Genomic DNA, 21,027 nt, shown 5'->3' with positions numbered 1-21,027 from the left:
CTCTGCCCGGGGGATGAACATTATTGCTTCTTCCAAAACCGACTGTTAAGATAATAAATCAATAATGGCAATTCTCAGACAGACGAGCGCCCTTCTGTTTCTTGAGAAAATCCAATTCATCAAAATACAAGGGCTTATCTGACACCTGTAGGATTGACTGCCTAGAAGAATATAAAAAACAAAGCAGGCCTGGTTGAAAAATGTCAGGTTGCAAAGCTGATGAGATGGTTGGGTGACAGGCTTAGAATCAATGCTTCGATGGCTAATGCAAGACCTCTTGCTGATGCCCGATTAATACCTGATAACCGGAGCTAGTTCTACTGCTAACAAGACAAATCACTACCTGTAGTCCAGTGGTCCTTCCTCCAACAGATAGGGGTTTTGTGCTTTGGATTCTTGTAGCAGTTTCCTGTGGTAGGAGCTGTAAACAAGTCAAACTGAAAACTGAAAACTCAGGGACAATGCCTCTAGGTTCCTTTTCACAGGCTCAGCTCCTAAGTTCTACATTGCCTTTCAATAAATGGGTAACAATCATTCTTGTCATCAGTTATTAGCCTATGCATATAATCATGCGCTGACTATCTCGCAAGGTTATTCTAACAATGATTCAGTTCATACTAGTGACCCGTACACATGCAAGACCAATTTTTCAATATAATTTATGCATATACTCGAACAAATCGTGAAAGGGATAATGCATTATGCTGAATCAAAAAAAATCTCAACAAACACTGCCAAACTAGTTCTTCCGTTGATTACAGCATTTCTATTCTACTAATTTACTAACTGGGGTCTTCAATCCCACCCAAGGTCATGCTTGCTATACACGACCCAATGAGAGCAGAGAAACTCCCAAAGGGTCCATCAATCAAACCAAACAATCGCGGTCGATTATGAGTAAATTCCAACCGGCCGACTAAATGCAAGTCTGGGTATGTACACCAGCCAAACGCAGATTTCAGAATCCAAACAAATAATAGTTTTGTATGTACAACATTGGCCGAGGTTCTCCGTCGATTCAGACGCCCCCTTGCTCAGGGTTGCTAATATACAAAGGCGACTCAGGTTCTCTCTTGATTCCGATGCCTCCTTGCTCAGGATTGCTGTTATCCCTGCTTCCTATTCGCTTCAGCTTGCTTCCCATTTTGCTTTTCATACTCCTGCTTCAGTACATCCAAACCTTTCGATACCTAATAATGAATCAAGCATTACAAATGCAAATTGAACAGACTAATAAAAATACAAAGATATCTAATTAATGGATAGAAGGAAATCTCTGTTTATTGAAAATCATTTACAAATGTCCAAAGGCGACCAAATATACTGAGACTGCAATAGGTGTCCTATTAGCAAAGAAGTACAATAAAACGAAAATTCCACAAATTTCAATGGTATAAATGCAAGTTGTCTCACAGAAACGATCAACAGCAGTTAACGTCGAATGTTATTAGAAGAATCATTTTATCATGATTGCCATCCTCTTAAGGAGAAAAGCTGGAAAGTTTTCCAAATGTCCTAAATTACCATCCCCGTGAGGAAGAGATAGTGCAATAAAGCATAAAACAGGCACCTGTCAAGTCAATTTCCTGAAGTTGGACAAGGTGACATATCCAACATTCACGAGTTCCAGATTTCAGACTATGATCACTAACTAGCAAAAAGTTCTTTGATATGTAAAACAGTCGATAAAGGTTGGAGCTAAGTTGGTTGCTCCATAGGGTTCACAAAACTTTAAGTTATTTCGTTTCCAGATGTACACTAAAGCAATTTTTCCACAGATGGTCATCATACTAGAGTAATTAACTATTCTATGAGCATGTCACAATTTCACAAATTTCTGGAGAAATAAAATAGCCCAATTGTGACATCAAACGAATAACATTTGGTAGGCAATAGCCAATATGACTACATGTATTTGCTGTCTGTGTATCTATTGAGAGAGAGAGAGAGAGAGAGAGAGAGAGAGAGAGAGAACCTTAGTTGAATAGGCCAGTGGTAATAGCACATCTGGATTCAAGGCATCCTCGGGGAAATTACGTAAAGCATGTATGAGTTTCTCGAAAGGTAATTTTACCTGTTGAAATAGTCAACTATAAGCAAGACCTAAATCCAGTGCATAACTCCCATGGGCTGGCTCCAGTGAAAGCACAACAAAATTATAGCTGACAGATACAACTTCAGTTTGACAACAATGGAAAAGTACCAGGTCATCATGGCAATATTTCAAGAGAGCCAAACCTACTTTGAAAACAATCCTTACACCCTATCAACAAAGATCAGATCAGTGGTTGGCATTTAACAATGGAAAGGTGAAATAAGCAACTGGTTACTAACCTCATAAAGAAAGACATCCCAGATACGAATAGCCAGATGGAATGGGAATGAATAAGAGAAAACAGTGATGAACCACTGGCTAGCATACATGCTAGGGTTTATCATTTCCTGAGCAAAATGCTCCCCTAACTTTGGCAGATGCTCCTTCACTAAGTGATCAAATTGATAAAGATACTGCTGTACAAGAGGCAGTCCAGCCTGCTCCACATGCATAAGAGTTCTTAAGCTAGTTGAAACATAGGACATTACAGTTAAAACACACTGAAAAGAGTAATTTGGTGTTTGCGATGGCCAAGCTGATTAGCTACAGAATCTGGGAGGTTTAATCAACAAGGGCCACTGAAACCAATAAAAGCAACTTTTAACACTTCAAAAGATGCCATTTCCTGATGTTTCTTTCATTACCGGGATAACTAGTAGTTTTGTTTATATTCATCTATGGTACCAAAAGTTTATTCGAACATCTTTTTAAGAGAGACATCAGAAAATTGAACAGCCATTAAAACTTTTACTCCCTGAAATTCTTTAACAGTCAACCAAAAAAAGAAAAAAAATACAGTTGCAATATCATTAGAGTAGGCAATTCTCAACTAAAAGCTAAACTTGTTTCTAACATGCTGTTTCCTAGATCAATAGTAAAGTGGGCAAAAAATTAAGGCATTCTATTAAGATCCTAAAGCTATACCATAGATGCTAAATCAAGCTTTTTTGCCATGTGCTTGCATAGCACTTTTTTTTGAAGTCTCAACTGTAGCTCTTAAAAAAATAGCACATTCCCAGGCATCCTTGGCATGGAAAGAATCAAGCAGATGGACAATGCTTTTTCTTACAACTTGAAAAGAAAAATGCTTTTTTGTTGCAGAAATAAAGTTTTCAGTAGGATATATGGCAAAAACTCACAATGCATTGCATAAAAGCCCATGACTGAATTATTACTGAATACCTGACTATGCAAGTGAAAACGAGTAGACACTAACCAAACATGTATTCTCTGAAATATATAAAGGATTTCATTCCACACCAAAAATCTTAGATCATGTGATGTCGACTCCAAATTCATTCATTTTGAGTTCAATACATACCAAGTATAAACCTTCCATGGGAGCATGGACAGCTCCTTTAAGTAAGGCCACCAGCAACCAAAATGCATCTTCCTCACTCATATAAAGAAGCAGGAGACCCGCTATAAATCCCATTCCCTGCAGTCAAAACATTTTCTTATTCTTCTGTCTCCAAGAGAAGTAGATAAATGATTTCCGGGTTAACCAGAATAAACCTGTACATATCCAACATCCCTGTCAAACACAGAGTATGCCTTTAACACGTTGTAAAGTGATCTCTGACCGGGTCCATGCCTCTGCCGGAAGAAAACATGTGAAGGAAATGTCCGAGAAATATCTCGTATAATATCCAGCTCAGAAGCTGATGTCTCATAAATGACTAGTTGCTGCAACAAATAAAACTTTTATCACAATCGAAGGAACAGATTGAAATCAACACATACAGCTAGGATACCTCTAGAAGGAAAACTGATACATCATCATTAAGACATGAAGCAGAATGTGACACTATGACAGTTAAAATTAACAAGAATCAAATTTGCCACACAACAGGATTGTGATTAAAAAATTTAACTCCATCAATTCCTCAAAAGAGTAGATCAATTGGGTGAGGAAAAGCAAGGAAAGACAAAATAATTGTGGATACAAAATTCCTTTGACATCTATATGCTCAGACAAGAATATAGCTCGTCTAACATTTGGCAAGAAAGCAGAATAAGCAACTATTACCCAGTGATATAGTCAGGTATTAAGAAAATGGGATGCCTTTTTGAAAACATAGTAGGTAATTAAAACTAGGTAAACTAACCTGTTTACTCCAATGTCAACCACTGATTTACAGTATCACCCAAAACAAAGCATTTCAGCTAGATAAACATCAGCTAAGTGACAAAACTTGGTCTGTGATCCAAGTACCAGGGGATGGTAAATAAAATTACCCCGTCTAAGAAGAAATAGAACCACTTCCTAGAAGTCAAATGGACAGATCATTCAAAGAGTGCAATCTTTCTCAGCCAGAGAATCAGAGCTACTTTCTTAAAGCAATATAATCACATTCAGTCCACAAGCAAAAGAAAGCACTGGCACTTCTTGGCATGAATATGATGTTATCAGCAAATGCATTTACTGAGGCTTGAGAAGAAAAAGAGAAGGACAGATTTCAAAAAGTTAGTGCACTACCTCATACACTCCTGGGTTCATCAACAAGAGGTCTCGGCTACCTGAGATCAACTGCCAAACAAGTCCTCTCAGGCAATCAGGAATTCCTTTTCTAATTCGTCTTTTAACAACATGAGGTTTCCTCCGAATATAATGCTTCCAATCACTGCCTCCAACCCCAATCATCTTCCTCCATTTTCTAATCCTTCTTTCCTCCCTGAAAATCATTTCTTAATTCAGTGCAATGATAATTCGAAAGAACTATGCATCAATCATCTTAATGTAGCCTAACTAGTTTACTGTGTAAGTATTTCATTCAGTCCAAGCATCTTCAATGTTCCACACACATTCTATGGACCTCTAATAGTCTGTACCCTGAAGCTGGATTACTGAACAACTACATTTCCAGAGTATATCAAGGCCAAGAATACTAAGAGATAGTGTGGAAACATGAAACCATAGAAACACAAAAAGTATATGTTATTCTTCTGAAAGTAAAAAGGATGCTCGCCTAAGAAAGATTAAGATAGGAAAGCAGACTACGAGAACAAGTGAAGTCCTCTACTTAAGTTTAAGCCTACAAAAAATTATCATCTTGGATTTCAAAAACTGATTATTGACACATACTTTGAGCAGTTCAGAATCTACTTTTGATTGGCGATGCAATTGATGAATGGATCCATGTTTAGGATACAATTAGCAGCTTTATGGATGACAGAAATCTCAGAGAGAGAAACAGAGAGGGGGGGGGGGTAGAGAGAGAGGGAGGGAGGGAGGGAGAACAGCCTACAACCCTAAGAGCAGAAATCAATATAGACCAGTAATTGCAGTAGTCCATTCTGCAAGCAATCCAGTGACTGTCATTTCAATCACAGTACCCTGATGGCATCATGGTGTGGCAGCCAACTAGATCCAGAGCCAAACTTATCAAGATATATCATAAGAAAATTATCATTGTGATTCAATGAAAAAGCACAAAGTAATTGCAGTAGTGCATTCTGCAGGCGATCCAGTGACTGTCATTCCAATGATGGCATCATGGTGTGGCAGCCAACTAGATCCCAGAGCTAAACTTATCATGATATATCATAAGAAAATTATCATTGTGATTCAATGAAAAAGCACAAAGTAAGAAGTGCATGATTTTAAGCCATCTTTTAACAAAAAATGCATACCTTTCATACTCAGAAGCTGATCTGCTCCTACATAAACCTTCAGCAGAGTTTTGCTCCTGCTTCACAAATCCAAATCTATCAACTCTTACAGGCACGGCCGGCTCAACTTCATGATCATCTGCCACCCTTTTCTTTTCCATCTCTACCGCAAGAACTCTTGAACACCCCAAAAGGCCTACACCAGGGTACTATAACACCACAAAATCGCTGCTTATTTGCCACATTGCACATCACAGCTCGCTAGAACCCAAATTTTCGCTTCACCAGATGATATTCACCTTCGCCAGATAAAATAGCAATCAATTCTTTTAACCGTTCATCACTTTTCATTTTCTACATCTTGCTTTTTAATCAGCAGCGATCCCACAATTTCAAATTAATGAAGTATACCCCGGATAACTCAAGTTCAATCCTGACATTGTATCAAGGTCAATCAGAAGCTCCTAATAACATGGTGATAAAAGGGGTAAAAGGGGTTCCTTTTTTAGCTATAAAATTCAAGAAAATCAGCCAATACTATCAGAAACATAAACCAATATAACAGAACAAGAAGAACCCACAAAATTTTCCATAAAAGACGAAAAGGGTTCATCTCATTTCACATTATCATACACAAATATAAGCCGCGTAATAATACAAGAAACCGAAATAAAAGGAATAAGCTAAAAAGAAGAATACCAGCAACGAGGATTTTGTGAAGATTTACTTACAAAATTTGATCCGATGAAGAATTTGAAATGATTGGCTATAAGATGATTATATTCTTCAGAAGTTACAAGATTGCAGATTTGTACTTGTAACGAATTTTGGCGAGGTTTCGTTGACGTTTACGGTGGACGCGTACTGCAGCGCGGGGAATCTAAGCCACGTTTGGCTTCGAAACGTCGTAATTTGGTAATTGTAGATGAGTCCAATTAATTAATCTAGAGCTTTAGGATACCATTACGTTTAGAGAAATTTTATCCTGTATTATTTAACAGTGCTCCAAATAAGATTGTGAAATCCGTTAATTTCATGTCAGATACCATCAAAATCGAATTGAACTCCATGTCTTGAGCGTTTTTTTTTTGTGTCATGTCTTGAGCGTATTAGTCTATATATTTTTTTTTGGGAAAATTTGACATACTAAAAAATCCTCAAGTTATAAGAAAATATTTTAAGGAAGATTAGGATGGGGTTGAATATCAATTTTATAACTCTACCTTTCCAAGAAATATGGATATGTACTTTGTGAATTAAAGACTAAAAAAAAAAGAAGTTAATGTTGATGAGTAGCAATAGTTGTGTGTTAAAAAAAAAAAGAGGAAAATCGAATAAGAGATTGAAACGTAAGTGAAGATGTAGTTACTGCTTGATGATTAATTTTAAATGCGATTTTAACTCGACTAGAAATGAACAAAAGATATAATAATAACTTTCTACTAGTATTATTTTGTCCATGGTGGGAGATGGGACAAGGACAAATTGGTTTAAGTACTAAATTTCGAATGGCTACAAACTTGTGAAGATTGGGTATGTTATTATTTGTACATTTGAGCCTGTCAAATTGATGTAATCATAGTACCATTTAGCCAAAATCATTTATAGAGTTGTATGTCTATCGATGTATTGTCTTAACTAAGAATTTTGATTTTTAATCACTTGCTGAAGAAACTAACAAATTAAGCAAGTGATCAGGAAAGTCATTTGCTCATGCATGGCTACTCGATCGGATATCTTGGACCTGCAATAAGAATATTCAATTAAATAGCATAGGTTTTTTATACATCAGATCCATGAGTGTAGTGTTCCTGGTTTACAGCTTTAATGGTTGAAAGGATGTAAGGTTTAGGTCCTTCTCCCTAATTATTTGTTGATTATTTTATTAATAAAATTTGAATTGATATCTAACTCTGTATACAAGGTTTGTCAAAAAAAAAAAAAACAAAAGACAAAGCATACAAGAATATTCATTCTTACGTATCTTGTCTATGTTCAGCAAAGCAACCCCTTCTATCTCTCCTACAATATTATGATTGTTGTGACACAAATAAAATAAATTACTAACGTAGGGATTGGAATAGTAGAGTGAGAAGCGGAAAGAGAGAGAAGAACTATAGTATTATTCTACTCATTGATCAAAGTACTTCCAGGTTTCAAGATTACCAGGTTACCAAAGAAGTAGGACTCACCCCTATAAATAGGTGATCCAGGATCAAAGGTACATGAACCCTATTAAATACAAATACATGAATTTAGTACTTCAAGTACATCCATAAACGAGTTCATCCAATGTACCAATGAATCTAGGGAGAATACATGTGACTATCATCTCGAGAATACAAACAGACATCTCCATCTTGTAATCCTTCTTGAGAATATCAACGGACAGCCACATCTAGAGAATATCAATGGACATCCACATCTTATCATTATTTCATAACACTCCCCCTTCGATGTCCATGACACAAAGAATATGCCTCGTTAAAACCTTATTAGGGAAAAACCCAGTGGGATAAAAATTCTAGTGAAGGAAAAAGAGTACACTATTCTTGTGTAATAAAATCTCCCCCTGATGCAAACATTATATGAGATCTTTTAGCCGATGCATACCAATATTCTTCACCAGTTTCTCAAATGTAGCAGTCGGCAAAGCCTTGGTAAACAAATCTGCCAAATTATTATCCGATCGAATTTGTAGCACGTCAATCTCACAATTCTTCATTCCAATGTCGTCTTGTAGTCGAGGAACTAATGATATATCTGGCCTTGTACAATTACCAAGATACATAAGCGCACCAATTGCACTGAGATACGGTACTTCTGGACCAAGTATCTCTTCATGTTTCTCTGGTTGCCTAAAGGGATCTAATAAGGATCCAATGATCTGACGACCATTGGGGTACTTAATGTATGTGTTTTATTCATACGGAATCGCTTTAATACCTTCTGGGTATAAGCAGTTTGATGAACAAAAATTTCACCTTTTAAATGCTCAATTTGTAAACCAAGACAGAATTTTGTCTTTCCAAAATCTTTGATCTCAAATTCTTCCTTCAAATATTCGACAGCCTTTTGGATCTCTTCAGGAGTTCCAATCAAATTGAAATCATCAACATATATCGCAGTAATCACAAAATTTGACCCATTTTTCTTGATAAAAACATATGGACATATTGGGTCATTGGTATAACTTTCTTTAGTTAAGCATTCATTGAGGTGGTTATACCACATACGTCCAGATTACTTGAACCCATACAAAGACTTTTGTATTCTAATAGAATACACATCTCTAGGATTTGATTTACATGCTTCAGGCATGTTGAATCCTTCAGAGATTCTCATGTAAATATTATTTTCAAGATTTCCATACAAATAAGCAGTGACAACGTCCATCAGACGCATATCAAGTTTTTCATGCACTGCAATACTCACAAGATATCTAAATATGACCGTATCCACTACAGGTGAATACGTTTCATCATAATCAAATCCAGACCTTTGTAAAAAGCCTTGGGCTACAAGTCTTGCTTTATATCTCACTATTTCATTCCTTTTTCTTACAAAAATTCATATATATCCAACTAGCTTTACACCTTCAGGTGTTTGGACTACAGGTCCAAAAACATTCCTTTTAGCCAGTGAATCTAATTCAAATTGTATCGGCCTTTTCATTTTGGTCAATCACTTCTATGCCGACATTCATCAACCGATCTAGATTCATGATCCTCATCAACTTCTATAATATCAAGTGCTACATTTCATTAGGTTCCAATTAACTTTTCTATAATTTCATTCTCTTCAGGAGTTGGCTCTTCGGGAGTTGGCTCTTCAGGAGTGACCTCTTCAGGAGGTTAAATTTTGTCATGACATTTATTTAATCTCCAGAGATATTTGAAATCAATTTATACCTTATATAGGTAGACCGGCCTTTATTTGTAGCACTTGTACATGTCCTTCAGGGACGTCAATTTTAACAAGAGTATTTCCTGCAGGAATAGTTGATTTGATAACTCTTCTGGAGTCGATAAATATAACTTTCTTCAAATGAAGAATTTCTTGAACTTCTAGTTCACATTATTTTATATGAGGATCTAGAAAATCTAATTTTTAGATGATTTTCTTTTCCTTTCGGTTGATCTTTTCCTCCCCCTAATGTCGGGATAGATCACTCATCAATAGTATTTAATCGTAAAAGGTGATGCATATCTGACATCAATTTCTTTTGAATCCATGTATAATATAAAGGGGGTATGTATAAATACTTGTCGACATACAAATACTCTCATATATTCATTGGGATCAGTAAACTTCTGGTTTACTGCAGGTAGGGCTGCAAACGAATCGAGCCGCTCGCGAGCGGCTCGAGTCCAGCTCGAGTCGAGCTCGAGATTAATCGAGCTCAGAATATTAAGCTCGTTAGCTCGCGAGCCGGCTCGCGAGCGCGAGCCGGCTCGCGAGCTTGAGTATATATATTTATATATATTTTTTATTTTTATTTAATAATAAAATTACGTATATTATATATAAATATATTTTAATTTTTTATTTTCATAGTGAAATTACGTATATATCCTTAATATTTTATTATTTATTCAGAAAAAAATATTATTTTTTTTATTTTTTTAAAAATAAAATAATTTTTTTTTATTTTTTTCGAGCTCGAGCTCGAAAATTGCCAGCTCGTCGAGCTTGGTAAAATTTAGTCGAGACTCGGCTCGATTAGCTCAAAACTCGACTCGGCTCGGCTCGTTTGCAGCCCTAACTGCAGGTGATGATTACAAAGCAAATGAGAATGAAGATAACTACATCGATAACCATTTCACCCTCGAATGATTAATATGATATAATCAACCTTTATCTCACTTGATTTTTATTATTATCTCATTCAGTGTCTCAATTTGATATCTATCTCGACGGATATCTTTAATAAATTTCTTCGAGTGTTGGGAGAGAGTAGTGCATTATTTACGACAATTTTGGTTCCTTCAGGGAAAAATAGAGTGACTCTTCCAGAGCCCTCAATTAATTTTGCACTACCACTGATGGTATTAAATTTGTCTCTCCCATCTCCAAAGAAGAAAAATATCTTTTATTTTTCAATATAATGTGCGTAGAAGCACTATTAATGAGACAAATATTATCATTACCATTATATAGTCCCAAATGTTTGGCATCCATTTCTTCTTCAGGAAGAAAATAAATGAAACTAAACATTGATAAAAGATGCGAGAATAGACATTTGCAAAGTAAATAGATAAAACTAACAACATACCATACCAAAATAATAGACATATGCAAAGTAGATAGATAAAACTAACAACATATCAAACAACATACCAAAGTAATAGACAATCCTGCAAGATTAACAATATATCAAACATCTAGATAAATATTAAATATATGATCATTTTGCATCTTCAGGATGCTCAAAGAAATCGGCAATATCCAGGTGTGTCATGTCAGCATCATCATCATCATAAGCATCCTTTTGGTCGATAAAATTTGTCTCGACATCTTTGTCCTTCTTTTTCAATGATGCTTGATAGAGATCAACAAGATGCTTAGCCGTACGACAGGTACGAGACCAGTGACCTTCCATACCACATCGGAAGCATTTTTCTTCATAAATTTTCTTTTTTCCTTCTTTCGGATCGTAGTCATTTTCTCTCTCTTGAGAAATATTTTGTTGCTTGTCATGGTGATAATTTTCACGAGGCACAAATCTACTACGATCACGTCCACGGCCTCTTCCATGGCCACCTCTACGGCCACGTCCACGACCGCGACCAGAATTGTGAAATTGAGTCCCATTCACTTCAGGGAATGGACTTGCACCAGTTGGTCGGGACTCATGATTTTTCAGCAATAATTCATTATTTTGTTCAGCCAACAGAAGACATGCAATAAGTTCAGAATACTTCTTAAATCCTTTCTCTCTATATTGCTGCTGCAGGAGCATATTAGAGACATGAAAAGTAGAGAATGCTTTCTCTAACATATTTTCATCAGTGACTTTTTCACCACACAATGATAATTGAGAAGTAATTCTGAACATGGCTGAATTATATTCGTTGACAGATTTGAAATCTTGTAATCGTAAGTGGAGCCAATCATATCGGGCCTTTGGAAGAACGACCAACTTCAGGTGGTCGAATATTTCTTTCAAATCTCGCCAAAGGACAAGAGGATTTTTGACAGTAAGATACTCTACTTTTAGTCCTTCATCTAAATGATGACGAAGGAAAATCATGGCCTTAGCACGGTCTTGGTTTGAGGCATCATTCTTATCAACAATAGTATTACCAAGACCCATTGCCTCAAGATGAATTTCAACATCCAATACCCACGATAAATAATTTTTTCCAGAAATATCAAGAGGTATGAACTCTTGTTTTGTGAGATTAGCCATAAAACTATGCAATAGATTCGTAGGAAAGAATATTACCTTGATAAGTAGTCAAAAGTTATTTGGGTAGAATCTTGACACGTTTCGTGCTTCACTTTTGCTTCGCGCCTTTCCTTCACTCAAAATAGAGACTCGTGCTCTTCCTTAACTCAAGATAGAGACTCGTGCTGATAACGTGTTGTGAAACAAATAAAATAAACTATTAACGTAGGGATTGAAATAGTAGAGTGAGAAGCGGAAAGAGAGAGAAGAACTATAGTATTATTCTATTCATTGATCAAAGTACTTCCAGGTTTCAAGATTACCAGGTTACCAAAGAAGTAGGACTCACCCCTATAAATAGATGATCCAGGATCAAAGGTACATGAACCCTATTAAATACAAATACATGAATTTAGTACTTCAAGTACATCCATAAATGAGTTCATCCAATGTACCAATGAATCTAGGGAGAATACATGTGACTATCATCTCGAGAATACAAACAGACATCTCCATCTTGTAATCCTTCTTGAGAATATCAACGGACAGCCACATCTAGAGAATATCAATGGACATCCACATCTTATCATTATTTCATAACAATGATGAATTAAATAAAATACCAAAATTTTCCTTTCGTTGTTTAGTATTAATAATTCGGATCGATAAAAAAGTTTCTATGATTAAGGTAAAAACCATGAATTTTGGTAGACTTGTGATCAAAACCAAAGTTGTGATAATTGAAATTTCCCCATGCATTTTACATAAGTTGTTTACAGATTTCTGAATCCCGATCAAGGAGGCTAATGACTGGTAGTGATTAGTCGTTCTTTCCCAAAATTTTTCCACTTCTTGGAGCTGCATAAATTAAAGTTACGAGTCTTTCACAAATTAATCAATTAATTTCATGAAAGATTTGCTCAGGAGAAGGGCATGATTGGACCAGAAATAGAGAGAAGTTGTAGATGATGTTGGATACCAAAGACAGATGAAGAGAAGAAACCATGCAAGCAGGGGTATTTTCTTTGTAATGTACAACATTGAGGGGCATTCTTTAAATTATTAAGATTTTATCAACCGCTGTTTGTAGCATTTGTAATATAAAGATCACACACGTCTGTGATATAACTATTACTCTATTTTTTGAGTCCAAATCAATCAGTTTTGTTCAATAACCTAGTATTGACTTGGGCTTCGGATCCTTTATCCAATACCGTCCCTGTCCAATGTTAAATTGGCGCATTGAGTCCACAAAGCAATTATGTGGCTTTTATAATAATTGCCGAGAAGGACATAAATCTCCGATCACCACAATACAATTATGTTAAGAAGGGCTCCGAGTGTTAATATTTTTACTTGATAATATAAGCAAAATGAAATCTGAAAATTGAAGTTTGAAATCTAAAATTTGAAATTTAAATCCATTAAATTGTTGAATTGTTAATTATTAAATCTAATATGTTTGAGTGCATATCACATTCAGTGATAAGTGGATAGCTTATCACTTAATTTTGGGAGCAAGTTTTGTCTAGAAAATTCAGTGCCACTTAATTAATTCAGATGTTCAACTTTTGGTTATCAAACGGTCTGAATATGTTAATATCTGAATCCATTACATTTAAGTGTGATTTTAGATTCATTAACAAGTACTCATTGGGCACTAGTTAAAAAAAAAAAATGCTTTACAAGATTAATATGTAGACCCTCTTGAACATTACGGATTGAATATCGATGTTCCACAGGGAAACTGTTTTATAATGGCCTGAATAATCCCTTAAATCGTTTCTCTAGTCCGAATTATAATTTAATCAGATATTTGTGTTAATATATGGCCGAGATAGATTGAGCACCAACTTATCATTTTGGAGCCATGTTTTTTCAGTACTACGATGCAACTGCTCAACAAATCTGCTATTGATTCAAAAACTTCATCATCGTTTATTTCTCATCAGAATACAATAACGATGAAGGATTATCACATCGATCAACAAATGAAAAAATAGACAGAACAATCTCAAAAGATCTGAGGAAGATGCAACATTAGCTCTCAGACTTGTGTTACGTGAAGCAGTAAAATAGACAAAATAATCATGCCTTATGAATTAAGCATGTCTTGTTAAGGAGATTTTAGTGGATTGTGTATCTTAAATCAAATGTCACGATTTCTTGTTTATAATTACACCTAGTTCTTTATAATCAATTTCTTTTGGCAATTACTAAATTTAATTGGTTCTATAGCTTATAATTTTTGAACTTGTTACTCGTTAGATTGATGACTAAATTTAATTACTAAATTCAATTGATGACTAATCTCTCTCTCTCTCTCTCACTCACACACACACACACTCTCTCTCTCTCTCTCTCTATATATATATATATATATATATATATATATATATATATATATATATATCTTTTTTTTGAAATAGATTGCATGATTACATGCGCCATTCAAAAGCAATATAATCCCAGGTGTGCCAAAAATAAGAGATAATTATAATCCGACTAGATGGATTTTGGAGGTCACTTCGACATCATCAGAAGCTGAGCTTGGTGTAGACTTTTCTGAGATATACCATCAGTAGTCAACCTTGTATATGTGAGTCTAACAACAAAGATTGAAGTTATGTCACTGCCTCCATTGTCGAATTATTAGCCCTTGAGATAAGAATTAGATCATCAGGATATGATATCGTTTTGGTCAAAAGAAGTAAATATTGTGTTTGTGTCATTTTTTTGAGGACCATTGATAATTATTACCTTAATTGTGGGAAAATTTTCCAAAAGTACTTCGTCCCACCGTTTCCTGCAAACTATTGCTTGCAAATTGGTGCGCGACTTGCAGCTAGCTAGCTATACTGTGGATTTTAAAAAAAAATTCTTCTAGCAATTATGAATGTGGTTCTTGTCTGTTTTTGCTCACAAATGGTATTTGACATCTAATCAACACCCTAATTTCTAGTTGCTATAAGCTTGTTAACATGTTTATCTGATCCCTCTGTTTTTTATCGACTGTAGGAATAACTTGTGGCAAGGTTGGGTTCTCCATCTCTTCGTTCTAAAGTTCTGGAATTCCCTACCAGCTTTTCTCAAAACATGGGGGACAATTCAAAGCAATACTGGTCTCACTGGAGAAGTCCTTCATACAACTTGATTCGCTTCTTGCACATTTTCACCGTTTCTGTGATTTTTGGGGTTTTGTTTTGGAATCAAGGGCAGAAAATGTAAGTATGTTTGTGCTGAACTTGCTCAAACAATGTAATAATGTCCGCTATAGACATTTCAGAATTCCAAAACATGGATCTTTTTCCTGCATGAAAGAGATTAATAATAATAGGTCCTTTGATAGCATGTACAATGATTGGGTGGTTATAATGCTTGTGTATGAAGGAAATTTTTTACATTTTGGTTAAGGGTAAAAAACAAAAAAAATCTCGTAGTAAATCTAATATATAGAAAAGCCTTTCGTGGTTTTAAAATGTACAACACGACACCTTATGTTTTGAACTAAATTCTAAAGGTAATGAAATCTGCTAAATTTAACGGAAATGGACAAAATGATAAAAATACTCTAATATAATTAAACAAAAGACAGTTCAACAAAATTATTTGTTTTCTTCTCTAGAAAGAAAGAAAGAATTGTGAGTTAAGGGGGAGAACATGTATATTTGTTAAAAATTAGGTATAAAATTTTTTTAAAGATCCAATAAGTCATTTCCATTAAATTTAACGAATTTCGTAATATTTACAATTTAGTTCAAAGCATGAAGTATCATATTGTACGTTTTGAAACTACGGTAGCTTTTCTGTGTATTAAGTTTACCATGCGGACTTTTTAGTTTTTTACCCTTTGGACCCTTTCGTTAACTAAAGTTTAGACCGTGCTTTATGCTTAACCGGACGTCTGTTTGTTATAGAGTTCTATTTGTTAAAAATGTCCTCTGTGCACAAGTTATAGGATAATATTTGTCATCATTTAAAGATTAATCTTCCCTTAACACCTTGAGACGTCTGTTATTGATATTCCTACATTTCATAGGGATAACCAGCAAAGCTTAGTCAACGTGTTCGGCGCAACGTATACTGCTGTATTCTTCTGTGGTGTAAATAATTGTGCTTCAGTTTCACCATATGTCAGCACAGAGCGAGTAGTTCTTTTTCTTTATCGAGAAAGGTTTGCAGGTATGTACACTTCATGGAGCTTATGTACTTGCTCAGGTACGAAGTTAAATGACATTCCACAGGACATGCAATTTTTTGTTACTTGCATGCTAATTCAGGCAACGGTGTTACTAATCGATGCAGATTATTTTAGGGATTCCCTATAGATTTGTCCAAGCACTTGAATTTACGGTCATCACATATCCAATGACTGGGTTGGCCTGATGATAGTTGCAAAAACACCAAGCTTTCAAGTGGCTGCAACCTTGGCATCAGGTTTCGACACAATATCCAATCTCTTTGATGGGTTCTTGATTCCTCAACCGGTAGGCAATTGTCTACTACACATGAAACTAATCTAGCATGCTGGATCTCTCACCATTTTTTGCACTTTTCTATGCAAGGAATTTAAAATAAAGATCAATGTATCAAAATCTTGCCAAAGATAGTCCAACATGACCCGTAATTCTTCCATAGGTTTAACCTATCTTTTGCAGCTTCAAGTTCAAGCCACATGATAAGAACTTTATCAGCCAAGGTTGAATATCTTCATATAGGCTGCAGTGAGATACACGTTTTGTAAAGTTGTTTTGGCATTCTTGTTATGCTAACAAGTTTGTGTTATGTTAACTTGCAGCAAATCCCAAAATGGTGGATTTGGCTATATTGAATGGTATGATTACATCACAATATGGAGATATCCAGAAGGAAATTGAGGTGTTTGGAGAAACTAAAACAATAGCAGCTTTCTTGAGGGATTACTATGGGTTTCATCACGGTCAATTACCCCTTGTACCTTTTATATCAATCTTATACCCATTAACCTTTGCTTTTGTATTTGCCTTTTGAATTCAGAACTTAAACTTCCAGAAGAGGTGATGATAACGTAATAGTTTATTTGCAAAACAGTGGATTTATAGTGTGATTTATCATCAGAAAAGCAGTCACAAATCCTTTTGTAACAAGTTTAGAAAAGTTATTATCCAGTCTGTTTTGCTGGGGAATTTTTTCTTATGTGGAAGCAGAATTATTCCTTTTAGCCTAAATATTATGTATAGATAAACTCAGACCAGCGCTGGAGTGATCAATTCGTGATTGAACAGGTTCTTCGTTTAGTGACACTTGGTTTAAAGTTGTAGAGAAAACAAGATTTACTGGCATTCTTGTGACATTTAACTGATATTAAGTGCTACAAGATAATCGCATTTACCATAAGCGTGTCGCAATAAAGTACAACTTTTAGCGGTACTTACAAGTTTACCGTTATGACCTAGTGTGATCACGTCATGCCACTAAATTTAATAATTTTACCTATATATGTTACAATGTTATATATGACTTAACAACTTTTTTTTAATACAAAAGATAATAAATATTGTAAAGATAATTAAGTAAACTACATTCTATTATCCCTAAAAAAAACTACATTCTTTTAAAATTAATTAAATTCATATCATTCTGTCCTTGATTAGTTATTAAGAATTTGAATTTTATTTGTTCAATAAAATACTAGTAGGAGAGAGATGAGATTTAAGAATTATGGAGGGAAATAGGGAATATGAACTTGGGACCTTTAATTCTTAAAATTTCAATCTTAGCCATTAAAACCTTAAAAAAAAAAACTGACTTAGCTACTAGACAACAAAGTCCTTGACTATTAAAAATATGAATTAATTTTCTAATAAAAATTTCAAAAATTTGCTGTCTAAACCATAATCAAAATACCCAAAAAAAAAAAGAGTAAAAAAAGTCATTTTTCAATTTTTGCCAACTTTTAAAGGATTAATAGTTGTTTTTGCCAAAAAAAAAAGGCAATAAAATATTAAAAGATAATCCCCTCAAATAATCCTAAACTAAATGTATTACAATGTACACTAAGTAAGCGCTTACTTATGAAGTTATGATGATCCTAAATTAGATAAATGTACTTATCAAATAATCGTAAACTAATTAAATATTTCATTTTTTGGGTGCACAGATAATGGGAATTGGGAAGGTAGATGAAGCTAAGTTGTTTTGCAACATTAAGTGGATAAACTTGACAGCCTAGGACTTTGAAGTTTTGACTTCAAATCATTTTCTCTTCTTCCCACTTTTTAAATCTCACTGTCTTCGTGCTAAAAAAAATTATTTAGAAATATTTATTTAAATTAATATCACATTGTAGTCAAGCAGTTATCATCTTGTGGTCAATTAGTTATTGCAACAATAAATAAATTTTTTAGCAAAAAATTCAAACACTTCGTTGTCACTACTACCAAAACAAAAAGAAAAAAGATGTGTATTTTAAACTTTGACATTTGTTTTCAAAAGGATGATAGTTGTTTTCACAAATGAATAAAATAATATTATAAAAAGAAAGGGATAAAGCTGGATCAAATCCTAAAATTAAAACATTCCTTAAAATAGATAAAGCAAATTATTCCTTTGACATTAGTTTTTCTCTTCAAATAATTTTTTTGTCTTGAAAAGTTTTTCTTTAAACATTTGAAAATTCATGCACTTTCATATATTCTACCACCTATATATATTTTAAAGTATCATATCGCCTCTAAAGATAAAGTTTAGCCGTGTGATCTGGTCCTCAGTGCCCACATCAACTGGTGTAGGAATCGATTCTGGTAAGGGAAGTGATATGTGCTGATGCAAAGCAGCCTAATAAATTTGTGGGAATGTTCGTGTACAATTAAAGATGCACTGACTGGGGCTGCAAACATTGGCTGCTATGACTCTTGAAGATGGCTAATTTCTTCGTATATTGATTGTTTTCTTTTTTTCAACAAACGATACCATTGTATAGATATGAACACTTGACCTTACAAGGATTAGTTACAAAAAGGGGATACTACCCTCATATCCATCTTAACCAAATCAATCAGCCATATTGGGAAATTGCGCTTCCATTCAATATCATGTACTAGCTTTACTGCATATTGTGCTAATGCATGGCTGATTTAATTTTCAGTTCTAGGTATAAACACAAAAGAATAGCTTTCAAAGCCTAGACTAGCTCCCATTCGTATATTGATTGTTAGATCTACACTTTTCTGAACTTTTTTTTCATCAATATATGAAGAAATTAGCCATTGAAGATGCTTCCCATCCATCGGTTTTCCTAAACATTTTTGGGTTCTACTTAGATTGCAATTTGCGGAAGAATTTATACAAAAATTATAACTTAACAATTTATTTGAGTGAACATAAATGTGAATGGAAACACATATGAAAAGCATATTTTGGAATCTTTGTTGACAAATTTTTGCATTAAAAGTATGCTGAATCATTTAAGTTTGTGTCCACCAATTAAGAATTATGTTTTACACAGCAATAGTATTAATCAAAAAAGCTGAAGCATGATGTATTTAGTTCTAATTATTTGTCTCTATACATTCTATAGATCCGTAGCATTTACCCGTTTATTATTTTTTTCCAATTTTTGGTAAAAATTTACCGGTTTATTGCATGGAGTAGCTTTCTTCTCTTATATACGACCATTTCTTCATTATTTTTTAAAAAAATAAATTCGAAAATCAATCGCAGTAGATGCAAAATTTATGTCTTATGGTAGAAATTACCACTCCAATTCTCATAAACAAATATCCGAATTAACAAGAAAAATTATAAAGATATATTTTCATATTGTGCATTATTCCTCGAAGTCCAAACAATAACAACTTGATTGATTGTGCTTTTTAATTAGACAAAAAAGACATGAAGAAAAAAGAAACTATAATAATTTGTTCCTGAAAATTAATGATGGAGTAAGGAACTGAGATCCAACTGATCATCATCATCTGCTGGGAAAAGAGTCCAACTGAGTCATCAATGATTGCTTTGGTTTTGCTTTATGCTTTTCCTACGCAAGTAGGTTTAATTTTGGTTGTTAATCCATCAATTGTTTATAGCTTTTCAGTACCACAATTTTGCTGTTTTTCAGTCATCTTTTATCATCGTTTTCTGAATTTTCAAATGTTACTAAAGACGAGCTTCCATGTTCCATCCATCCATGGTGGGTGGGCACACAAGCAAATTGACAATTAATATTTCCATGCATGGCAAGGAATAAATGCGAGATGAGTCTCAAAGTTGCCATCCAATCTAGTAGTGCTTGCTTTCTTTAATTGTTTCTGTCTTTGCTCTTTATTTCTTGCTTTTCTTTTCTTTTCTTTTCAAGAAAAACTACTGCCAAATCTTGTCTGGCAGGAGAATTGATAAAATTGAAAACGTTTGCCATTAAACATATACAATAGTTTGCTTTATTCTCCTAATTTTTAAATTCCTTTTAATTAATGAGCATGCAGCTTTTCGAACACAATAATGTTCATTAATTATGCCGTGTACCTTACTTTAATATCTTTATATTCGTTCTCTTAAGGGCAAATTACATTTTACCCCCCTGTGGTTTAACGTTTTTCACATAATCCTCCTATAGTTTCAAAAGCTATACATAACTTCCTCATGATTTGGATTAAAGTGTCAAAGTGATGGAAATAGTCATTTATAATGGAACTTCTAAAAATGTCGAAATTACCCTTATAAATACATGACACACTAATCCCATATGATTTTTATATTTTACCATATAATCACCTTATGATTTAACACTTTACCATATAACTCCCTTATGATTTTCAAAATATACACATAACTCCCCTTGGTTGATAAATAATTTTCAACTTTACATAAGGGTATTTTTGACATTCTAAGTGACTCCATTACGAATGATCATTTCCGTTACTTTGACACTTTAATTCAAATTATGAGGGGG

The 21,027-nt window shown here is 34.3% G+C and overlaps 2 protein-coding genes across 7 annotated transcripts; both read right to left on the bottom strand.

Annotated features, from left to right (window-relative positions):
- Nucleotides 1–680: 680 nt before the first annotated feature.
- Nucleotides 681–6,796, bottom strand: LOC113733021 (uncharacterized). 6 transcript variants are annotated; one of them, XM_072076391.1, is made up of 9 exons: nucleotides 6,407–6,795; nucleotides 5,729–6,140; nucleotides 4,575–4,770; nucleotides 3,611–3,781; nucleotides 3,417–3,533; nucleotides 2,335–2,532; nucleotides 2,204–2,263; nucleotides 1,976–2,074; nucleotides 681–1,190 (listed from the first exon to the last, which is right to left on the bottom strand). In XM_072076391.1, the coding sequence occupies exons 2-9, from the start codon at nucleotides 5,866–5,868 to the stop codon at nucleotides 1,107–1,109; spliced, it is 1,065 nt and encodes a 354-aa protein (XP_071932492.1). In that variant the 5' UTR covers nucleotides 5,869–6,140; nucleotides 6,407–6,795; the 3' UTR covers nucleotides 681–1,106. The 6 variants fall into 6 exon arrangements, with proteins under 6 accessions (XP_071932492.1, XP_027114932.2, XP_027114930.2 ...); XM_027259131.2 differs by having other exon boundaries at nucleotides 5,729–6,006; XM_027259129.2 differs by having other exon boundaries at nucleotides 6,439–6,795.
- Nucleotides 6,797–11,114: 4,318 nt separating this feature from the next.
- Nucleotides 11,115–12,023, bottom strand: LOC113720298 (uncharacterized). The gene has a single exon (XM_027245210.2). The coding sequence runs from the start codon at nucleotides 12,021–12,023 to the stop codon at nucleotides 11,115–11,117; it is 909 nt and encodes a 302-aa protein (XP_027101011.2).
- Between the last annotated feature and the right edge of the window lie 9,004 nt (nucleotides 12,024–21,027).

The sequence above is a fragment of the Coffea arabica genome, chromosome 2c, assembly GCF_036785885.1.
Source record: "Coffea arabica cultivar ET-39 chromosome 2c, Coffea Arabica ET-39 HiFi, whole genome shotgun sequence".
In the NCBI taxonomy this organism is placed as follows: domain Eukaryota; kingdom Viridiplantae; phylum Streptophyta; class Magnoliopsida; order Gentianales; family Rubiaceae; genus Coffea; species Coffea arabica.
Note: the sequence above shows the minus strand (reverse complement) of the source record. Positions and strands in the feature narration are given on the sequence as shown.